This window comes from Acipenser ruthenus, chromosome 5, assembly GCF_902713425.1.
Source record: "Acipenser ruthenus chromosome 5, fAciRut3.2 maternal haplotype, whole genome shotgun sequence".
NCBI classification, from domain to species: Eukaryota; Metazoa; Chordata; class Actinopteri; order Acipenseriformes; family Acipenseridae; genus Acipenser; species Acipenser ruthenus.
In genome coordinates this window covers 23,600,929-23,621,661 of record NC_081193.1, presented here as the reverse complement: position 1 = coordinate 23,621,661, position 20,733 = coordinate 23,600,929, and the positions used below count along the sequence as shown (strand labels likewise).

The 20,733-nt window shown below is 41.4% G+C and overlaps 1 protein-coding gene across 2 annotated transcripts in view; it reads left to right on the top strand.

The window, feature by feature from the left end:
- Positions 1-20,183, top strand: part of LOC117403111 (inactive tyrosine-protein kinase 7-like) — a 98,015-nt gene extending 77,832 nt beyond the window's left edge. For both annotated transcript variants that reach the window (XM_034005090.3, XM_034005089.3), the window contains 8 exons: positions 423-562; positions 1,878-2,078; positions 6,179-6,337; positions 8,958-9,190; positions 9,715-9,795; positions 12,526-12,677; positions 15,680-15,858; positions 18,357-20,183. In XM_034005090.3, coding sequence (XP_033860981.3) covers positions 423-562; positions 1,878-2,078; positions 6,179-6,337; positions 8,958-9,190; positions 9,715-9,795; positions 12,526-12,677; positions 15,680-15,858; positions 18,357-18,517 — 1,306 coding nt within the window. In that variant the 3' untranslated portion in view covers positions 18,518-20,183. The remainder of the gene's footprint in view (positions 1-422; positions 563-1,877; positions 2,079-6,178; positions 6,338-8,957; positions 9,191-9,714; positions 9,796-12,525; positions 12,678-15,679; positions 15,859-18,356) is intronic.
- Positions 20,184-20,733: the final 550 nt, after the last annotated feature.

Sequence of the window (20,733 nt, the reverse complement as noted above, 5' to 3'; positions counted from 1 at the left end):
AAAGGAAAAAAGAGACTCAACAATTAAAGTTAATCAGATAATAGAAAATGATTTGCCATGTGATACACTTGGTATTAAAAAAGATCAAATAAAGGTCCTTTTGTATATTACTCCTAGTAAATACACAGCTGTTTCAAAAGAACAGTTAGTTATATGGATTTATTTTTAAATCCAACGAATGCTTGTCAGGAAGGAAGATTCCATTTTTCCTGTGTTTAATAGATTCCATAGTTCCTTAGATTTAGATTTATCCTCCCTACCTAATTCTGTAACATTTGAGGAGTGGAAAGCAACATTTCATCAACCAGTTTGCCAAGATGTTAACTGCAGAATTATCCATCGTAATAATCAATGTACCAGTACTTGGTGTAAGTGTACCTAACATGACTATTTTTAAAAATAACTCCTTTTACTGCTTCCAGTTTCCTGCCTAGGTTTCAGAAAATGCCGAATGGCTCCTTGGTTATCAGTGATGTGACCACTGAGGATTCAGGGAAGTATACCTGCATAGCCGGAAACAGCTGTAACATCAAACACAGGGACGCCTTTCTCTACGTAGTAGGTAAGGAGTGAAGATCAGGAAGCAGCTGTATGCATATGTCTGGAGCCAAGGTGTCGTCACAAGCAGATTGCAGGCTTTGGAAAGATTTCCTAACTGCAGCATGGTCCTCTAACTCCCATTTAGTGTGTGTGTGTGTGTGTGTGTGTGTTCTCTTGTCAGGTAAGGCCAATCAACAATGTTGTTGGCATCAGTTTTTGTCTGAACAATAAATTACCAACAGCACGATGAGCTGAAATGAATGTCACAAGGCTGGTGTGTGTAAATAAATTAACCAGTTAGAATAAGTTTACACAGAGGCCTGTGTGGTAAGAAAGCTTTATTTTTAGGTGGACTTTCATCTTTACGGATGTGTAGTAATCTAATTTGCACAAGGTTTAATGCAGTAAACACTGCTCATAGAATTTAGTTGAGTCTGCTGTGCGTTGCCTTTTATTTTACTAAGGGGAACTTATATAAACAAGGTTAAGCTCATTCCACAGTAAAACCAATTACCAATCAAGGTTTCAGCTCTAGTCAGCTTCAAGAAAAGAGTTTGGAGCAAGTTAGTGAGAAAAACATTGATTTCAAACACTTTTCTTTAGAGGATTTCATCATCGAATACAACTTATTTTGTTCTGCTAAACTTATGGTATGAATTCATAGAGAACCAAATTTCAATATTTGTGACAACTCAGTATGATTGCAGAAATCTTAGAGTTAGTATCATCATATCTGCACAATTTTTAACAATACTTGACAGCGTTATTTAGCTTTTCTGTTTTTCCATCTTCCTGTTTCACTTGAAATGCCATTCAGTGCTATGGGATTTATGACAGCTTTGCATAGTTAAAGTCTCTCCCAAAACTGGTGCTGCAGTGTTTACATCAGTGCTGGCATCCTGAAGGTTACATTATGTTTCTTTTCTGGTTGTCTGCACCTCCGCGGTCTTGACTCATCAATGCAAATCCCTAGTGCGGTGTCTAATGATTAAAACGTGGTTTGTGTGCCACAGTGTGGTGTAACATCAACAGGCTTCACATGTACAGTATGGTAAGGGACCAGCAGCACAGATTTACATCGGCAAACAATACTTTCTAAGTCTGATCTAAATCTTATAGGGGTTGGGGCAAGGGTGCATCTCTTGCAAAATGACAGTTGCAGCAAATTGCAAAAATCAGACCGAAGAAAATTATAAACTTTTTCTACTGAGATTAAACCCTTGTAGAATTGATTTTCCAGACCTTTCATAATGCCACTTTCGTGTGTGTGTGTGTGTGTGTTGTTGTTGTTGTTGTTGTTGTGTTTTTTTATTTTATTTTTTTTTAACCAAAACTAGAAAAACCAGTGACTAAATCTCAGGAAGAGAATGGGCAGACTCCTTATAAGATGATCCAGACGATCGGCCTGTCTGTGGGAGCAGCGGTGGCCTACATCATCGTCGTCCTGGGCCTGATGTTCTACTGCAAGAAGCGCAGAAACGCCAAGAGGCTGCAGAAGGGCCCAGAGGAAGAGGAGCCCGAGATGGAGTGTCTGAACGGTGAGTAGCCAGCAGCGGAAACCGCATGTCAGACTGGAGGGGGGTTTAATGGATCTCACTTCCTCATTTCCTCCACAGCACAGCATTCCGCCACTGCCTGGTTTCCCTCCAGATGTGCTAAATTGATTTTTGTGTAACTGTCCAATGAGTGATTTCTTTTGGTGTCCTGATGCGTAGTAGTAGTAACAATAATATATAAGAAGTGACTTCTCAAAATACTTTTTTTCATTAAGTTTATGGTAACTAATGAAAATGTGATTTACCAAGCCATAAATTATAGTAGGACAAATGCATTATGATTTAATAAGGCAAAAGAAGTCGGTGCCTGTGGAAAATAAATAGTTGTTTTGCATACTTTCCAATAATAATGGGTAAAGAAACAAATTTGTTTGGGCAGTGCCATCTAACTGCTCTTTGTGGTATTGCAGAGAAGCCAAACACTCAGTCATTAACTGCTTTAAGGAGCTGTGATCAGTGTACCACCTACTGTTTTATCTTCAGTTACATTTAACTCCTTCAAAACTGATGTTACAAAAGGCCTGCCTGCCTCCCCAGCTGGCAGAAGCAGTACTGTATGTCTACAGTATGCAGCAGTTGCTCCAGGTAGGTGGTAAAATCTAATTGACAGATGTTCATGCAAGTCATTTTCATTTGTATGTATGGCTGCGAAGAGAACCCAAAAGGAAAGGGAATTATTTAAAGGAATACTTTTATACTCTCTGAATCATTTGCATATTTATTCACCTCTATTATACCATAATGTGTGTTTGTTTAAATACTGTGTCCATGGTCATAGATATTTGGCACTTAATATAGTTACAAGCATTATTTAATCACAGACCCACAGGACAATGCGGTGGTGTCTTAGGAGGTAGCTGCTCTGCTGCAAAAAGGGGCTATTTGCATGCTAGATCCAGTTGGAGGAAGGGTTCTACTCCAGGTACTGCCTAGTGCCCAAGTGGGATGGTGGCCTCAGACCAATCCTCGACCTCTGATAGGTCAACCTGTATCTGAGCCAAAGGAGGTTCAAAATGTTGACAATGTAACAGCTGATGCAGTCAGTCAAGTCAGGTGACTGGTTCACCACGGTGGACCTCAAAGACGCTTATTTCCACATCCCCATAAAAGCAGAGCACAGGAAGTACCTGCGGTTGGCCTTTCAGGGAACAGCATAGAGTTCTGGGTCTTGCTATTTGGCCTCTCTGTAGCTCCCCGTGCCTTTTTCGAAGTGCATGGAAGCTGTCGTGGCCCCATTGAGACTCAAAGGCATCGGAGTACTCAATTATCTGGACGACTGGCTCATTTGTGCCCAGTCCACAGAACAGGCAGTCGCCAACATAGAACTTGTCACCGGCCACCTTCACCTGTTGGGCTTTACGGTGAACATGTGAAGAGCCAGCTCACGCTTTCTCAGACAGCCTTCTATCTAGGAGTATGCTTGGACTCCAGGTCCATGCTGTCCCCTCTGTCGGACAGCAGAGTGCAGAGAATAGCCGTCTGTTTAGAGATATTTCAGCCAACAGAGCACTCACAGAAGTGACATTCCAGAAAATTCTGGGCTTGATGGCAGCAGCTTCTCAGACCCTACCTTCCGGTCTCCTGCTCATGCACCCTCTGCAGGTCTGGTTCAACACCAGGGTTTTCAGCCCGCATTGAACAGCGAGCTGAACATTTGATAGTCTCGCCACTGTCTAAAGGCACTCTGTTGGTGGAAACAGCTTGCCAATCTACGCCTTGCAATAGCGCTGGGCATTGTGACCAGAAGGAAGGTTGACCCCTCAGAAGCATCCAGCCTGGGCTGGGGCGCTGTGTGGAATGGCAGGGGGTGCACAAGGTGCGTGTAATCCCCTTTTAATAGGGTCTCCACATAAATGTTTTGGAGCTGCAGGGCAGTTTACCTGGCCTTGCAGAATTTTTTGCAGGAGGTTCGAGGGAGACATATGCTTGTCCGTACAGACAACACAACAGTGGTGGTGTACATAAACCAACAGGGTGGCCTCAGGTCTCCCAGTCTCCATCATGTGGCCCGCTAGCTTTTGCTCTGGACACACGAGAATCTCCTCTCACTGTGGGCAGTACATCTGCCTGGTGTAGCAATCTGGGTGGCGGACTTCCTCTCAAGGGGAGTTCTCAGCGGAGGCTTCACCCCGAGGTGGCGAGCCTCATTTGGGAGCGATTCGGGAGAGCAGAGATAGATCTCGTTTCCTCCCAGGAATCGACCCACTGTCCCCTTTGGTTCTCCAGAACAGGAGGCGGGGACCCGCTGGCCATAGATGCCTTGGCACACCAGTGACCGAGGCAACTGTTCTATGCCTTCCTACCAGTAACCATTCTCCCGCTGTGTCTGGAGAAAATCAGGCAGGACCAGGCCAAGGTGCTCTTAGTAGCCCCTTATTTGCCCAGGAGGCTCTGGTTTTAAGCCCTGATGCAGCTCCTGAGCAGCCAGACGTGGAGACTGCCAAAGCACCGCGACCTACTCAGTCAGGCGCAGAGGACCTTATGGCATACTCATCCGTCGAGCCGGCAGCTCTGGGTCTGACCCCTGAATGGCTGCATTTGAGCCATCTGGGTCTGTCCAATAGGGTTACTGACACCCTGCAAAATGCCAGAGCAGCGCAGCGTCCACGCATTCCCAATACAGGTACAAGTGGGGTGTCTTTCAGACGTGGTGCCTGCCTTGTGGGTTCGACCCCATGATCTGACCCATGGTAGTTATACCTGTTTGACGCGGGGAATCCCGCTCTAACGTAAAGGTCCATCTGGCAGCTATTTCAGCTTGCCATGTCAAAATTGACTCTGTCTCCCCAGGAGCTCACTTCCTCACAGGGCAATTTTTGAAAGGAGCTTGGCAGCTTTGGCCGCCTATGAAGGATATTCTTTGCTGGAGGCTTAACATGGTGCTTGATGCACTCTGAAGCCTCCATTTGAGCCCCTGCATTCAGCTGAGCTGATGTTTTTAACGCTCAAAGCGGCTTTCTTGCTTGCAATCACCTTTGTAAGCAGGTGAGTGAGATGCAGGCATTCTCAATTGCAAAAGCCTATTTAATTTTTGCAGAAGCCAGGACAAAGGTGAAGCTCCGTATCAATCCTGCTTTTTTGCCGAAGATTAGCTCGGCATTTCATGTCAACCAGTGTGTGGAATTGGAGGCTTTCCATCCACCTCATTAATAGTCTGACAGATAACAGCAGCTCCATGCGCTCTGTTCAGTGCGGGCTCTAGCGTATTATGTTGACAGGGCGAAAAGTTGGAGGCAGTCCGAACAATATTTTGTCTGCTATGGAGCGAAGTCCCATGGTGAAGCCCTGTCTAAGCAGAGGCTGTCCAAATGAATAGTAGACAGTCAGGACTGCCTATGAGTGAGCCAACTTGCCCCCTCCAGAAAAGCTCACTGCTCATTCTACCAGGGGCATGGCAACTTGCTGGGCTTTATTCCAGGGTACATCTGTCAAGGACTTTTGCAATGCAGTGGTGTGGGCTACTCCCCATACCTTTACTAGGTTGTACAGACTTAATGTCCTGGATCTTCAAAACCCTGGTTTTGGAACTAGTGTTAAGGGCGGATTTTCAGTTGACCCTTACAACACAGGCATAGAGGTGAGTTTCTCCCTCATTTTTTTTAACCTTTGCTACTTGTTACTGGGGTTCCGAATAGTAATGCACAAGGCAGCCTCGGCTTATCCTTGTAGCATTCCGATCATGCGCCAATCTTCCTCTTGCGATGGCTTGGGTAAACTGACTCATTCGGTAGTGGTTATATTTTGTACTTGAAAGGGATAGGGTATTATCATAACCTTGGTTCCCTGAAATAGAAATGTAACCATTAACATTCAAGGTCGCTGCGTCCATGTTTGCAGCAGGCTTGAAGGAAAAATGACGCTGAGATCTGTGCGCGCAGTCCTTTATACCCTCAGGGGTGGCATGACTGCATCACAGGCTCGACTGAGCAGCTTTATTCTATCTTCTTCAGGTTTTGGGATCTTTAGGAGTTAAATACCCATTCGATAATGGTTACCTTTCTATTTCAGGGAACCAGGGTTATGATAATAATGTTTTGTTGCTTGCTTTTAAAGTTCCATTAATGTAATAACCCAACCTACAGGCGGGAGCACTGTGCAGCAGAATGGACAGACAACAGCTGAGATCCAAGAGGAGGTGGCTCTGACCAACATGGGCACCACAGTCACAGCCAGCAAGCGACACAGCAGCAATGACAAGATACACTTTCTACGCACCAATCTGCAGACCATCACCACCCTAGGTATGTGCTGCAGAAACGCACAGTGACTTTAGTAACGCATGCTAATACGAGACATACTGTAGCAGCATTATGAAACAGGTAAATGTTAATGTTTACTACATGCACAACTATTTTAAATCTTAGTTGTACCACGATGACAAAAGGAGACGATCCTGCAGTGTTTGCAATGTTTGGGTAGGACTAACTGCTATTTTTTAGCTTTACACTTGGGATGTAATCTGACTATTGGAATCTTAGTGAAGAGCCATCCTTGTATTAATGTTCAGCCTCATTTCAGTACCTTAACCCTCATCGTAATCCTTCAGAGATACCGGATACTGCTGATTACATGCAGGTGCACACAGGGGCCTTTCTACTCCACAGCTTTCAAAGCAGAGTGAAACTGTAAGAAACGTCTTTTGGGTATATGTGATTAACTGCTTGCATCTGTTGATGAAACAAAGATAATACGTATATACATCTAATACATATAATTTCAATGTTTGTTATATTGGAAATTTACAAAAACACTTCAAATATCATTAATTGCTAAGTGGAAATATAAAATGGTAGTGCCTGCAAAATGTCCTGGAAAGACAATTCGCTAGCTTCTCCTACCTGTTGGATTCAAATCTGGTACAGCTCAAGTGCAATGAGTTTGGTTTTTGATGTATGATGCGGTGAGGGGGTGGGCAGCTTGATTTAGACCACCACACATTTCTCCTTGAAGGAATTACATGCATGAAACAAGCCTAGCACTGAATGGCAGGATATGATCAGGCCAGGCTAACAGATGTATGACGGCGGGGCGCGGGGGGGGGGGGGGCGCTTGCTAGAGCCTGCTGGTGGTGTGTCTGACTGTATCTGGCGCCATTGCCGCTCACCTTTCAAGAGCACAATTATAAGGAAAGACCCTTGTTAGAATCCTTCTGTGAGGGACTTGGACGAGGGTGTTTACTCTATGCACCGGTGGGTTTAGATTTAGCACATTTTTTAAAATTGATATCCCATGATTAAAGTTGTTGCTTTGATTTGACTGTTCAAATGTTGCTTTTAAGTCTTTCCAGCAGCGCATTTGATTAGCTCACTTGCTAACTGTCTTTGAGATGCTTTGATTGTAGTTGAAGTAACTTTCTCAGTCCCAAGAAGTGTCTGTTGGTATCTTTCTGTTTCTTCAGTAAATGAGGCTGGTGAAATACTGAATTTTTTTTTAACTCTATAGACATAATTTTAGTATGATAATATTGACTTTGGTGTTGTGTTAAATGTGTACTAGTGGAGCCAAATACCTTTTATAGAGTTGTTTTGGTAAGCATTAACCCTTTGCGGTCATATGTCGGACCTGGTCCGACATTGCAATTTTCCCTTTCCGGTCCAATGTCGGACCTTGTCTGACATTATCAAAAAGACACAAAAAACAGGTCTCTAGTCGTTTTTTTCTCCGGAAAAAGCAGAGAAAACCATTCAATGGCTGAGTGAGATAGATAGGAGCCGAGAGAAGCCGAAAAAAAAGGGGGCGTATCTCATGAATACAGATGGCCCCGGCATCACATAGGTAACACGGACATAAACAAACAAGATAGCTGCTTCCGCATCCAGCGCTCAAAGAATATCACAGACATTTGCAGAGCTTTTTTTAAATGTTATAGTGATAAAATAATGACTTGGATCGTATTATTGAGGAGTTTGGTGTTAAAACAAGTGATCAGGAGATGATTTATCGGTATGCACCACTATCAAGAGGTATGTGAAAAAAACAGCGAACAAGGGGTGAGGCGGGACTGGAGATGCAGTACTGAGTGTCCTGTTGCAGTGCCTTTTAAACCTGTTTTACTGTGAAATAAATACTTAAACAGCGTGTCTAAAATAAACTGCACGTGTGTGAAAATAAATTGCACCCGACGCGCCTGAGACGCGCTGAATAAATGGACCGCAAAGGGTTAAGATGTTTTCAGAGCTTCAAATTTATATTCATTTTCAAAGTCATCAAGTTAATAGCTGCCGGCTTTCTGAATTTAATTGAATTTAAGTTTATTTTTGGTCTCAAGATCCAACAGTACAGTACTGCTTAGTGCAATCAAACCTTTTTAATATCCATTTCCAAAGGGAACTGCTTTTATTAAACACAAGTGTATGGTAAATGACAATAAGTTTTGTAGATATTTTATCCAACAAAAATGGGGCTTTGGTGGTGGAGTAAGTTAGTTGTACAAAACTCTGCATTACACTTTTAGCCTTTATAGCTCTCCCATTCCCTTTCAACATAAAATTACATTTTGGTGAAATCAGGTGGTTACTGCGAGTTGAAATGTGTGTGGGGAAGGTGGGCTTTTTTCAAGGCTAGCTGGATTAATGACATAATGGAGTCTCTCACACTCTCTCTCTCTCTCTCTCTCTCTCTCTCTCTCTCTCTCTGTCTGTCTGTCTGTCTGTCTGTCTGTCTGTCTGTCTGTCTGTCTGTCTGTCTGTCTGTCTGTCTGTCTGTCTGTCTGTTTGTCTGTCTGTCTGTCTGTCTGTCTGTCTATCTCTGTCTGTCTCTGTCTATCTATCTCTGTGTCTCTCTCTGTCTCTCTCTCTCTCTCTCTCTCTCTCTGTGTCTGTCTGTCTATCTCTGTGTCTGTCTATCTCTGTCTCTCTGCAGGGAAGGGGGAGTTTGGGGAGGTGTTCCTGGCCAAGGCTAAGGGTGTGGAGGACCCGGAGACTGAGACTGTGGTGCTGGTGAAGAGCCTGCAGACCCGGGACGAGCAGCTGCAGATGGACTTCCGCCGCGAGTTTGAGATGTTTGGCAAGCTGAACCACAGCAACGTGGTGCAACTCCTGGGGCTGTGCAGGGAGGCTGAGCCCCATTACATGATACTGGAGTACGTTGACCTGGTAAGAAACAGATTACCACCTGTGAATTGAATAATTGGTCATTTAAAGCACTAAAGTTTTAGTACTTTCTAACATAAACAAAACTGTTATTGTGTAACTAGTGTTGTATTTCATAACTGTGGTGTCCTTTGCATTCCGTGTTAGGTGCTTGATTGTGAAGGCTGGTTTGCCATTGCAGCTACCAAGCCAGAGGTTCAGTGCCTTATATTGCAACATAAATGTATTGAACATGATTTAAGCATAAATAAACAAGCCGTTTCTTACTGCAGTTTTATCATTTTTCCGCATTAGCCAACAGAGACTGTATTAATTAGCCAGTCTAAGCACTGCATTTCATGCAAGAGAACACTCTTTCTGTGCATATTTTTAGAGCTGGATCAATAGTAGGAAAAATGTCTTGCTACTACTAAGTCATTTCTTTTTGGTTTTAAGAGCCAAATAGGCTGGATTGATAGCTCTGTGTTAAATTTTAAGAGCAGTTCTTTTTAACGATTAGCTTTGTTTTTTGTGTTTTCCACCTACAGGGCGATTTAAAGCAGTTCCTGAAGATTGCAAAAAGCAAAGACGAGAAGATCAAACCACAGCCAATTAGCACTAAACAGAAAGTGAGTTCATGCTCTTACTACGGTATATAAGCGGTTTCTTAAAACATTTTGTTGCATTTTTCTTGCATTCACTTTTCAGTTTAGAAAGAAGAGGAAAATGCACTAATAACCCCTGTAATCTAATCCTATGCTTTTTACCTGGGTAATGATGAACTCCATGCTTAAGTGTGGAGTTCATTCTATACATGAATAACATTTTATATCCAAAATACTTTAAAGTAGTAGAAGCCATGCTGATTCACAACAAAATGTTTTTGCGAGCGGTGAGCCGAGGATACAAATGATAATTGGGGAGAAAAACTGGGGTAAAAAATTGGCAAAGACTGTGTTTACTTTTCTTTCTACACAGCTGAAGAAGGGCTTTTGCCCGAAACATCCTGAAATGATTATTTTTTTTATCATTTCAACTTTTTGTGTACATTAATTTTATATTAAGTTTATTTTCATATATATATACAGACGTGCTCAAATTTGTTGGTACCCCTCCACAAAAAATGAAGAATGCACAATTTTCTCTGAAATAACTTGAAACTGACAAAAGTATTTGGCATCCACCATTGTTTATTCCATATTTAATAGAAATCAGACTTTGCTTTTGATTTTTTATTCAACATAATATTGTAAATAAGAAAACAAATGAAAATGGCATGGACAAAAATGATGGGACCGCTAACCTAATATTTTGTTGCACAACCTTTAGAGGCAATCACTGCAATCAAACGTTTTCTGTAGCTCTCAATGAGACTTCTGCACCTGTTAACAGGTAGTTTGGCCCACTCTTCCTGAGCAAACTGCTCCAGCTGTCTCAGGTTTGATGGGTGCCTTCTCCAGACTGCAAGTTTCAGCTCTTTCCATAGATGTTCGATAGGATTCAGATCAGGACTCATAGAAGGCCACTTCAGAATAGTCCAATGTTTTGTTCTTAGCCATTCTTGGGTGCTTTTAGCTGTGTGTTTTGGGTCATTATCCTGTTTGAGGACCCATGACCTGCGACTGAGACAGAGCTTTCTGACACTGGGCAGTACGTTTCACTCCAGAATGCCTTAATAGTCTTGAGATTTCATTGTGCCCTGCACAGATTCAAGGCACCCTGTGCCAGGCGCAGCAAAGCAGCCCCAAAACATAACCGAGCCTCCTCCATGTTTCACTGTAGGTATGGTGTTTCACTGTAGGTAAGCTTTTCTTTGAAAGCTTCATTTTTTCGTCTGTGAACATAGAGCTGATGTGACTTGCCAAAAAGCTCCAGTTTTGACTCATCTGTCCAAAGGACATTCTCCCCGAAGGAGTGTGGCTTGTCAATATGCATTTTAGCAAATTCCAGTCTGGCTTTTTTATGTTTTTCTTTCAAAAGTGGAGACCTCCTGGGTCTTCTTCCATGGAGCCCACTTTTGCTCAAAAAGCGACGGATGGTGCGATCAGAAACTGACGTACCTTCACCTTGGAGTTCAGCTTGTATCTCTTTGGCAGTTATCCTTGGTTCTTTTTCTACCATTCGCACTATCCTTCTGTTCAATTTGGGGTCGATTTTCCTCTTGCGGCTGCGCCCAGGGAGGTTGGCTACAGTTCCATGGACCTTAAACTTCTTAATAATATTTGCAACTGTTGTCACAGGAACATCAAGCTGCTTGGAGATGGTCTTGTAGCCTTTACCTTTACCATGCTTGTCTATTATTTTCTTTCTGATCTCCTCAGACAACTCTCTCCTTTGCTTTCTCTAGGTCCATGTGCAGTGTGGTGCACACAATGATACCAAACAGCATAGTGACTACTTTTCTCCATTTAAATAGGCTGAATGACTGATTACAAGATTGGAGACATGTGTGATACTAATTAAAGAAACTAATTAGTTTGAAATATCACTATAATCCAATTATTTATTATCTTTTCTAAGGGGTACCAACAAATGTGTCCAGGCCATTTTAGAATATCTTTGTAGAATAAGCAATAATTCATCTCTTTTCACAGCTTCTTTGCTTTATTCTATGACATACCAAAGGCATGCAAGTATACATGACAAAATAGCTTTTAATTTCATCACTTTTCAGGAGGAATGAAGCATTATTTCAATGAGCTGTAAGGGTACCAACAAATTTGAGCACGTCTGTATGTATATGTGTGTGTATATATATATATATATATATATATATATATATATATATATATATATATATATATATATATATATATATATATATATATATATATATATATATAATCTCAACAGTACGAAGGATGTGTTGCAGTAAGAATACCTCTTTAAGAGAGGGGAACAAGACTCAAAGGCTAAAATATGCACAAGAACACAGAAATAGGACTATGGAACAATGGTCAAATGTGCTTTGGACTGTTGATGGATGGACAACGACACCTGTGCCTTCTGCCAGTTCTTTTGTAAATTCAACGCTTTTCAATTCAATATAATCTATTAACATGTCTATTTTTGAAAGCATTCTTACTTTACAGCATTTTTTCACACCTGCCTAAAACTTTTGCACAGTACTGTATATATGTATATATGTATATATGTATATATATATATATATATATATATATATATATATATATATATATATATATATATATATATACATACACACTGTGTATATATATATATATATATATATATATATATATATATATATATATATATATATATATATATATATATATATATATAATATATATATATATATATATATATATATAATGGTTTGTTTTTTTTCTTTTAAGGTTTCAATCTGCGGACAGGTGGCAATGGGGATGGAGCACCTTTCGAACCATCGCTTTGTGCACAAGGACCTGGCGGCTCGCAACTGTCTCATCAGCGCCCAGAGGCAGGTCAAGGTGTCTGCTCTCGGCCTCAGCAAGGACGTCTACAATAGGTATGGAAACACTAGCGGATCTCAGTGGTTTCTTTTCAAATATAAAATGTATCCTTTACCGTATGGGTATTTACCTCCTAAAGACCTGAAACCTGAGTATTTTATACCAAAGCTGCTCTGCGAGCCTGTGACCCAGTCATGGCCCGCCCCCGAGGGCACTAAAGAACTGTGCTCACAGATCTCGGTGTAATTTTTCCTTTCAAGACTGACCTGATTGGAGAGTATGCTTCAGATAAGTACTTGATACTGTATAGTGTTTTACAAATATGTATGCAATATTACATTAATGCTGTAATAGTTTTACTAATTACGCGTATATTGTGCACTACAGCCTGTTGCTTATGTCCTGCTGCAGCCTTGTGCCCTGCGTGAAGCCAGTGGCTTGTGTCGCTCCTTCCCAAGGATCCAGCAACATAAGTCAGCTGACTTTGTGCTCTCCCCCAGGCTGCCTGGAGGCTCTCGTTTTGGCTTTTAGCTAAAATACGAGACATGTTGATATTTCTGTAAATGTTTTATTGCTGTTTTGTGGCGAGAGAACTCTCGTGTGTTGTGTCATGCTGTTTTGGTGACAGCTTTTAGCATCACCATTGCGAAGGCTGTTAGTACCATTCTAACAAGCAGGCTTCCTCAGTCTCGTATGGTAGTGACTGAGTGGTTTTGCCAGTGGCTTGTACAGGTGGACATCCCTGTACGTCACCAACCCACTAAGTTTCTGACCCAATACCGAACCGGGACCAAGGTTACCGCACCGGCACCGTCCTTGTACCAACCTGGTGCTAAAGTCACAGCACCAGGACCGTCCCAGTGCTGAAGTCACTAAACTGGTACCAACCCGGTCCTACAAAGCCCGCTACTGACTGGTGTTCAGGTCACTGGGCCGGTACCAAACTGGTACCGCTTGGATCTTAACCTGCCCGGTCAATATCTATGCAGATTGAGGCAGCAACTGTATACTGTACACTGCATTGCTTGCCTCTTGCATATTCCTGTGAAACATGCAAGGCCAGTCTGTCTATTGAGGACAAGCATGGCAGATGCTTTTCCTGTCTGGGGGCAGAGCATGCCAAGGAGGAACTGGCTAATTGCAGCTTTTGAGCACCTTTCTCCCAAGTGCACGCTTGAGAAACGTTTATCCCACAGCTTTACAAAGCGCTCTATGTCCAGTCTCCATCACCCTCTTGTTAGAATGGACGACTCAACGGGGAAAGTAGCCCAGGCAGAAAACTGCCCTCACTGCCTTCCTCATCCACCTCTGCTTCTCCTTCCCCTTCCCCTCCCCTGAGGAAGAAGGGTCGCCGTTCCAAGTGATATCGCAATTTAAACACGGTCCCCCTCCCTTTCGAGGCGTAACTACAACATCAGTCACAGACCCGCAAGACGCCGCTGTGGTCAGCCAGTCTGGAATTGAAGGCTTTCCTTCCACCTCCTTTCCAGTCTGACAGAGCAGCAGTTCCATATGCTATGTACAGTGCGAGCCCTAGTGTATTATGTTGACAGGGGGAAAAGCTAGGGGCAAGTATGACTGATCATGAGATACGCCCTTTTTTTTTTTTTTTTTTCGGCTTGTCTCGGCTCCTGTCGCTCCCACTCGGCCATTGAATGGTTTTCTCGGCTTTTTCCGGAGAAAAAAACAACTAGAAACCCGTTTTTTGCGTCTTTTTGATGATGTCGGACAGGGTCCGACATTGGACCGGATAGGAATAATTGCAATGTCGGACCAGGTCCGACATAGGACCGCAAAGGTTAATGTTATAGAACCTTAAAACGCTGGTTTTGGAACTAGAGTGTTAAGGGAGGCTTCTCAGCCGACCCTTACAACACAGGCATAGAGGTGAGTTTCTCCCACAATTTTTTAGTCCTAGCTACTTGTTACTGGGGTTCTGAAATGGTAACGCACAAGGCAGCCTCGGCTTAGCATGCCGGTCATGCAGCAATATTGCCCTTGCGACAGCTTGGGTATACTGACCCATTCGGTAATTGTTACATTTCATACTTGAAAGGGAATTTTAGGTTATTATCATAACCCTGGTTCACTGAAATAGAAATGTAACCATTAACCTTCAAGGTTGCTGTGTCCGTGTGGATTTTTTTGGGGTTACTTCAAATAGCTTATATTTTTATCTGAACACAAATGCAGTTATCTAGATGTTGGAAAGATGGTAAATGTTATGTGCTTCATATCTGTATTTGCCGTCTGATTCATCAGAATAATCCACGGTACATGTGCCAGGCATACTTGCAAAATGACACAGAAATGAAAACTGTGAACTCAGACCCAGTACTAACTTTGTCAATATTATTAACCCTTAGCGGTCCATTTATTTAGCGCCTCTGAGGCACGTCAGGTCCAATTTATTTTCACGCGCGCTGTTTATTTTACATGTGCTGTTTTAAAGGAATTTTGTTCACATCAAAACAGGTTTAAAAGGCTCTGCATATCAACAGGACAATCAATACTGCATCTCCAGCCCTGCCCCACCCCTTATTCGCTGTATTTTTCACATACCTTTTCATAGTCGTGCATACTGATAAATCATCTCCTGATCACTCATTTTATCACCAAACTCCTCAATAATGCAATCCAATCATTATTTTATTACTATAACATCTCAAAAAGCTCTGCAAATGTCAGTGATATTCTTTGAGCGCTGGATGCAGAAGCAGCTATCTTGTTTGTTTATGTCTGTGTTATCTCTGTGGTGCAGGGGCTATGTGTATTGCTCAGATCCGCACCCTGTTTTATTTATTTTTTTTCGGCTCCTGTTGGTCTCACTCGGCCAATGAAAGATTTTCTTGGCTTTTTCCAGAGAAAAAAACGACTAGAGACCTGTGCTTGATGCCTTCTTGATGATGTCTGACAGGGTCCGACATCCGACCGGAAAGGGAAAATTGTAATGTCGGACCTGGTCCGACATAGGACCGCAAAGGGTTAATATTACACACACTTCAGTCAATGCATTCCTACTCTAACGCTTTTGATCCTGTCTTTGGTCTCCCTGCAGCGAGTACTACCATTTCCGCCAGGCATGGATCCCACTGCGCTGGCTGCCAGCTGAGTCGATATTCGAAGACGATTTCTCCACCAAATCAGACGTGTGGTCTTTCGGGGTTTTGATGTGGGAGGTGTTCACTCATGGAGAGCAGCCCTACATCAAACTCACTGACGACGAGGTGCTGGCAGGTATGCAGTCACTGCTTTTAAAATCGCTACAGGGATGGAAATAAAGACTAATGTTGCATAGCAGTTTCACCCATTCCAGGTTTTACTACAGGCTTGATTAGCCACAGTGTATAGGTAACAAGCTCAAGTGTGTCTTATTAAACTTGTAGTAAACAACGAATGGATCAAACTACTATGTTAAGGGAGTGATATTTCCATTCATGTGCTACGTAACATACACTGGACAGTGCTGCTACATAGTGCTTTTCCTTGGTGAAAGGTACTGCAGTACCACTGTCACCCAAAAGAGGTTCCACATTTCATAATATTAAGTTAATTTTAAATGGTGGTTTATTCTGTTTAAGAGAAGCTTTGCTATTGGCATCATCGAGAAACCAGGGACCCCCCAGGATTTTGAAATGAATCGGCATTTACCTGCCGGTACATTTGAAGTGAACACCACTGTCACAAATCAGCCCTGTAAATGAGAGTGACCACATGACACATGTTTCAATCTGATGGTTTAGTCATTTAACAATTATAGCCATTAGGACTGCAGTATCTCCTGAATACAAGTGGTGGCAGCAAACAGCTTAAAAAAAAAAAAAAAAAAAGTTGAAACTTGGATTAGGTGTTGAACTTCAGACAGTTCAACATAGAGGAACTATGACTACAATATATTTGTAGCTTTTTCAAGAATAGCCAATGGTATATTTTGATGGCTGTTAGCTAGCAATCATGTTATGGTACTACACTTTGCAATGTCTGTTTATATTTTTTGGTTTTATTTTTTTTATTTTATTTATTTATTTTTTTGGTTTTATTTCTTTTTATTTAGTTGTCGCCAATGGTTTTTACCCTGTTTTGCTCCCCATTTTGGAATGCCCAATTATAATTTTATTTTTTGTCGTGGTTCACCGCTGCAACCCCCTGGCGACTCAGGAAACAGAGGCTGAAACACATGTCCTCCGAAACGTGTTCCTGCCAATCCATCATTTTTCGCACTGGATCCACAGTGAAGCCACCAGACCTATTGTGCCGGAGGACAACACAGATCTGAATGGCTCCACTGCAGACCCGCAGGCGCCCTGTCAGCCACGGGTCGCTAGTGCGTGGTGAACCATGGGTTGCCCTGCCAACCTAATCCCTCCCTACCCCAGCGGCGCTCGGCCAATTGTGTGCCGCCCCCCAGGTCACGGTTGGCAATGACATAGCCTGTATTCGATCCTGCGATCTCCAGGCTATAGGGCGCATTCTGCACTCCACGCGGAGTGCCTTTACTGGATGTGCCACTCAGGAGCCCCTTCACTTAGCAATGTTTGATAAAATGTCTGGAGTTTAAGCTATCAATGCAATGTCCAGTGTAATGGAATAAGTTCTAGGGGTGGGATTTTTGAGAAATGTATTTCTCGAGTACTCGAGCATTACAGTTTCTGAGTACTTGAATCCAACGCCAGATAATGCTCTCCTCTAGATAGTAGTGTACATAAACCTCCCCAACATTGCCACAAGTCGTATTTTTAAATGCCAATCTAACACACAATCAAGTAATATATTAAGTAATGAATACAATATTTGCCGCCTTGTACAGTTGATTGTGTATGTATTATGTGCAAATATTACTAAATAATGTAACATATTCAAATTCACGTATTCACACATGATTTACATTAAATTGTTAAAAAGAGATGCGTGGCCTACCTATTTGAAATGTGTCTTGGAGGTACTTTATTTAGTGCAGTAGTTCCAACATACAAACAAAACTTAATCTGCCGTTCGGTCCAAAATCATACAGAACAATTTCAAGTGAAAAAAGCCATCCGTCTAGTATTGGAAGGTTTGGGGATTGCAAAGTCCACTGATAAGAAATCTGTTGGATCACAATGTCCATATTTTTGCCGATTCCAAAAAAAACAAAAAAGAAGGAAATCTTTACATTCCAGTCTGCTCGGTACAAAATCCAAACAAACAACAATTCCAAGTCAATGTGGAAACAAGAGTCAATAGAAAAAAATGGAATGGCAAGTTCAAGCTAGGTCTGCTTTATAGTAACTAGTGTTGTAAATCGAACCCTGACGTTGACATCGATTATCGTGCACATTCTTACGACGATTATCGATCATTATCAGGTTAAAATGCTTAAAAAATAATACAAATAAATACAAATAAAACTTCACTCATAGAAACAGTTTAAAGGCACAATAAGTCCTACCCTTTCCTGCAACCTAAACTGTTTATTTTGTGTATTTTCACCCTGCACTTAAATCCAAGTGTGTATCGGTCCAGGTTCCTGATGTGATTACAAGCTTGTTTCAATTTCAAAAAGAAAACTGGACAGGAGTGATTGACACTTAACAGAAGCCAATAACTACTCTGGGTGTATGCTTAGTTTTGTAATATATTTAACTTATTTTCATATGTGACACTTTGAGTACTCGGGTAATAAATGAAGTGCTCAAGCAATTAATTTTGCTTCGAGTACTCAAACTCACCCCTAATAAGGTCCTTTTCGTCCTCAGGATTACAAGGTGGTAAAATGAAGCTCCCTGCGCCCGAGGGCTGTCCTTCCAAACTCTACAAGCTGATGGTGCGCTGTTGGGCCCCCAGCCCCAAGGATCGCCCCTCCTTCAGCGAACTCGCCAACGCGCTGGGAGAGATCCCCGCGGACAGCAAAGCCTGAATCCAGGAGACCACCGGGGTGGGAGGGAGAGGGACTGAGACTGGGCATTGGAATAAAACACACACACACAACAAAGCTACGGAATGAAAGTGTTAAAAATTGAATCCTTTTGTTACAGAGCCTCATGTACTCGACTGTCAACGAAATTTCAAATCTATAAAGATTACTAAGGAGGTTGGGGGGCGCATGCCTTAAGATCCATCAAGCTGGAAAAGCCCTGCATTTTGAAAGGCATTTTAAAAACTGTGCATTGAGGGTACATTCCTGCACTGCTGCACTCAACTCCTTGATGCGCATGACTCTGGGAACTACCTCTGCAAATAAACCCCTCGTGGCTCCATCACAGCAATTCATCCACAAGGACCGTGCTCAACAGCAAGCTCCAAACAGGCATGAGAAATCTGATGCTGGAGTTTTACAGTAATGTGTGGTGTGTAGACTCCATTTTTGTAGTTTGTTGTGGTTTTTTTCTTTTCTGTTTTTTTTAGATACGTAAAAAGAAAATTATATTGTAGTTTTTACTCTGATACAACGACTAAGCACAATTAATTGTTTGATCAGTACGGAGGCGGGCCTTGAAATTTAAGGTAGAATCTGATTTTTAAAGGGCTGCTTTATAATTGGAACTGTAGCCATATATCCCGACCTTTTTTGTTCTCCTGATGTAAAAACAAATTATGTTAAGTAGCGTTTTTGTGTATTTAAAAATATAAACAACTCATTGGGTTATTCAGGTAGGTTCTAATACATGCACAACAATAAAAAGAAAGGCTGTATCTTAGTAAAACTACAGCTATATTATCACACATGCAAAGCCTATGAGAAACCGGATTCTGCGCGAGGAATCCTCTTATAAATTATTTTTGTGAACAATTTCTGCTAAGAAATAAATAATAAATAATAATTTCATAATGAGGATAAAGTAGCATTATTCATTAAAGCCAACATGCATCATATACTTTCATTATGAATGTTTTTATTTGTGTTAAGGTTACCTGCTCAGACCAAGGTGAGACCTGTTCATTGTAACTAAGGAAGGGGGACGGCCGAGGTGTCATGCCTACCTGGTGAGGTGTACATATTGTAGAAACCATGCTCTAACCAATACTACATTTTTATATTTTAGAAGGATATCCAGGAACCTGTTTGTTTATTCAGAAGGTTCTTTTTTTATATCTTTTTTTTATTTTATTTTCCACAATGGTACTGTTTTGCTTTTCTTTTTTTATCGTTTTATATGTTTTAGGCATTGTATTAATACATATTAAATATCTTTTAATAGCCAGACTTAAATAAATAGTGGCGCAAGAAAAGGTCATTATGCTAAAGACTTAAGTGCCTGTTTTATGAAGGAATTTTGGCAGATTTACAATATCTTATGAAATGCAAAGGCCTTTTTTATAATTCTTTGGTAAAAAAAAATAAAATAAAATAAGTTATTATTATTATCATTGTTGTTATTATTATTATTATCATTGTTGTTGTTATTATTATTATTATTATTATTATTATTTTTTAAAGTGTGCAAAACCCTGAAACATAAGTAGCAGTTTATTTTGAAATCTAGGCGCTTACACCTAGTACCTTTTTAATCGGCTTGTGCAAATGGTTACAGTAGCCATGATTTTATACATGCTGCTCTCTCAATAAACTTCATCTTTTGTAACTGTTGTTTTTTATACATCTGATATGGCTGAGAAATATGTCATGATCCATGCCACTGCTGGCAACAGCAGTTACTCTTACTGCCCTTTCTGGAGGAAAAAATACTAAGAATGCAATGAAATTATCCATTTGAATGAGGCATTTGAGAAACATTTACAATTCTGCTGACTGAGCACTTAAAGCCATCAAAGCCACGTCTCAATTTTCAACAGTGCAAAACAACTACTCAGTAACTAGTCTCGCTCTTGGGTATGCTAATTTATGGAGCTTGTTTTTCGTTTAGTTTGTTTTAAATATATTCACCAACACATAAATACAGAACTGTATGCCCAGTGGTGCCCAACAAATACAATCAGAATCTTCCCCCTGAACGTTCTGAACGCCCCTTTCTATCACACTTGTACTACGTGAGCCATTGCGGCCTTTGTGATAGGAGCTTCTTAATTCAGTACACCCGGTCCCATTTATATTATCAGAACAGTTTGGAAAACATTAAGTTATTATCATAAACCTGGTTCCCTGAAATAGATATGTAACCATCAGTGGATGTG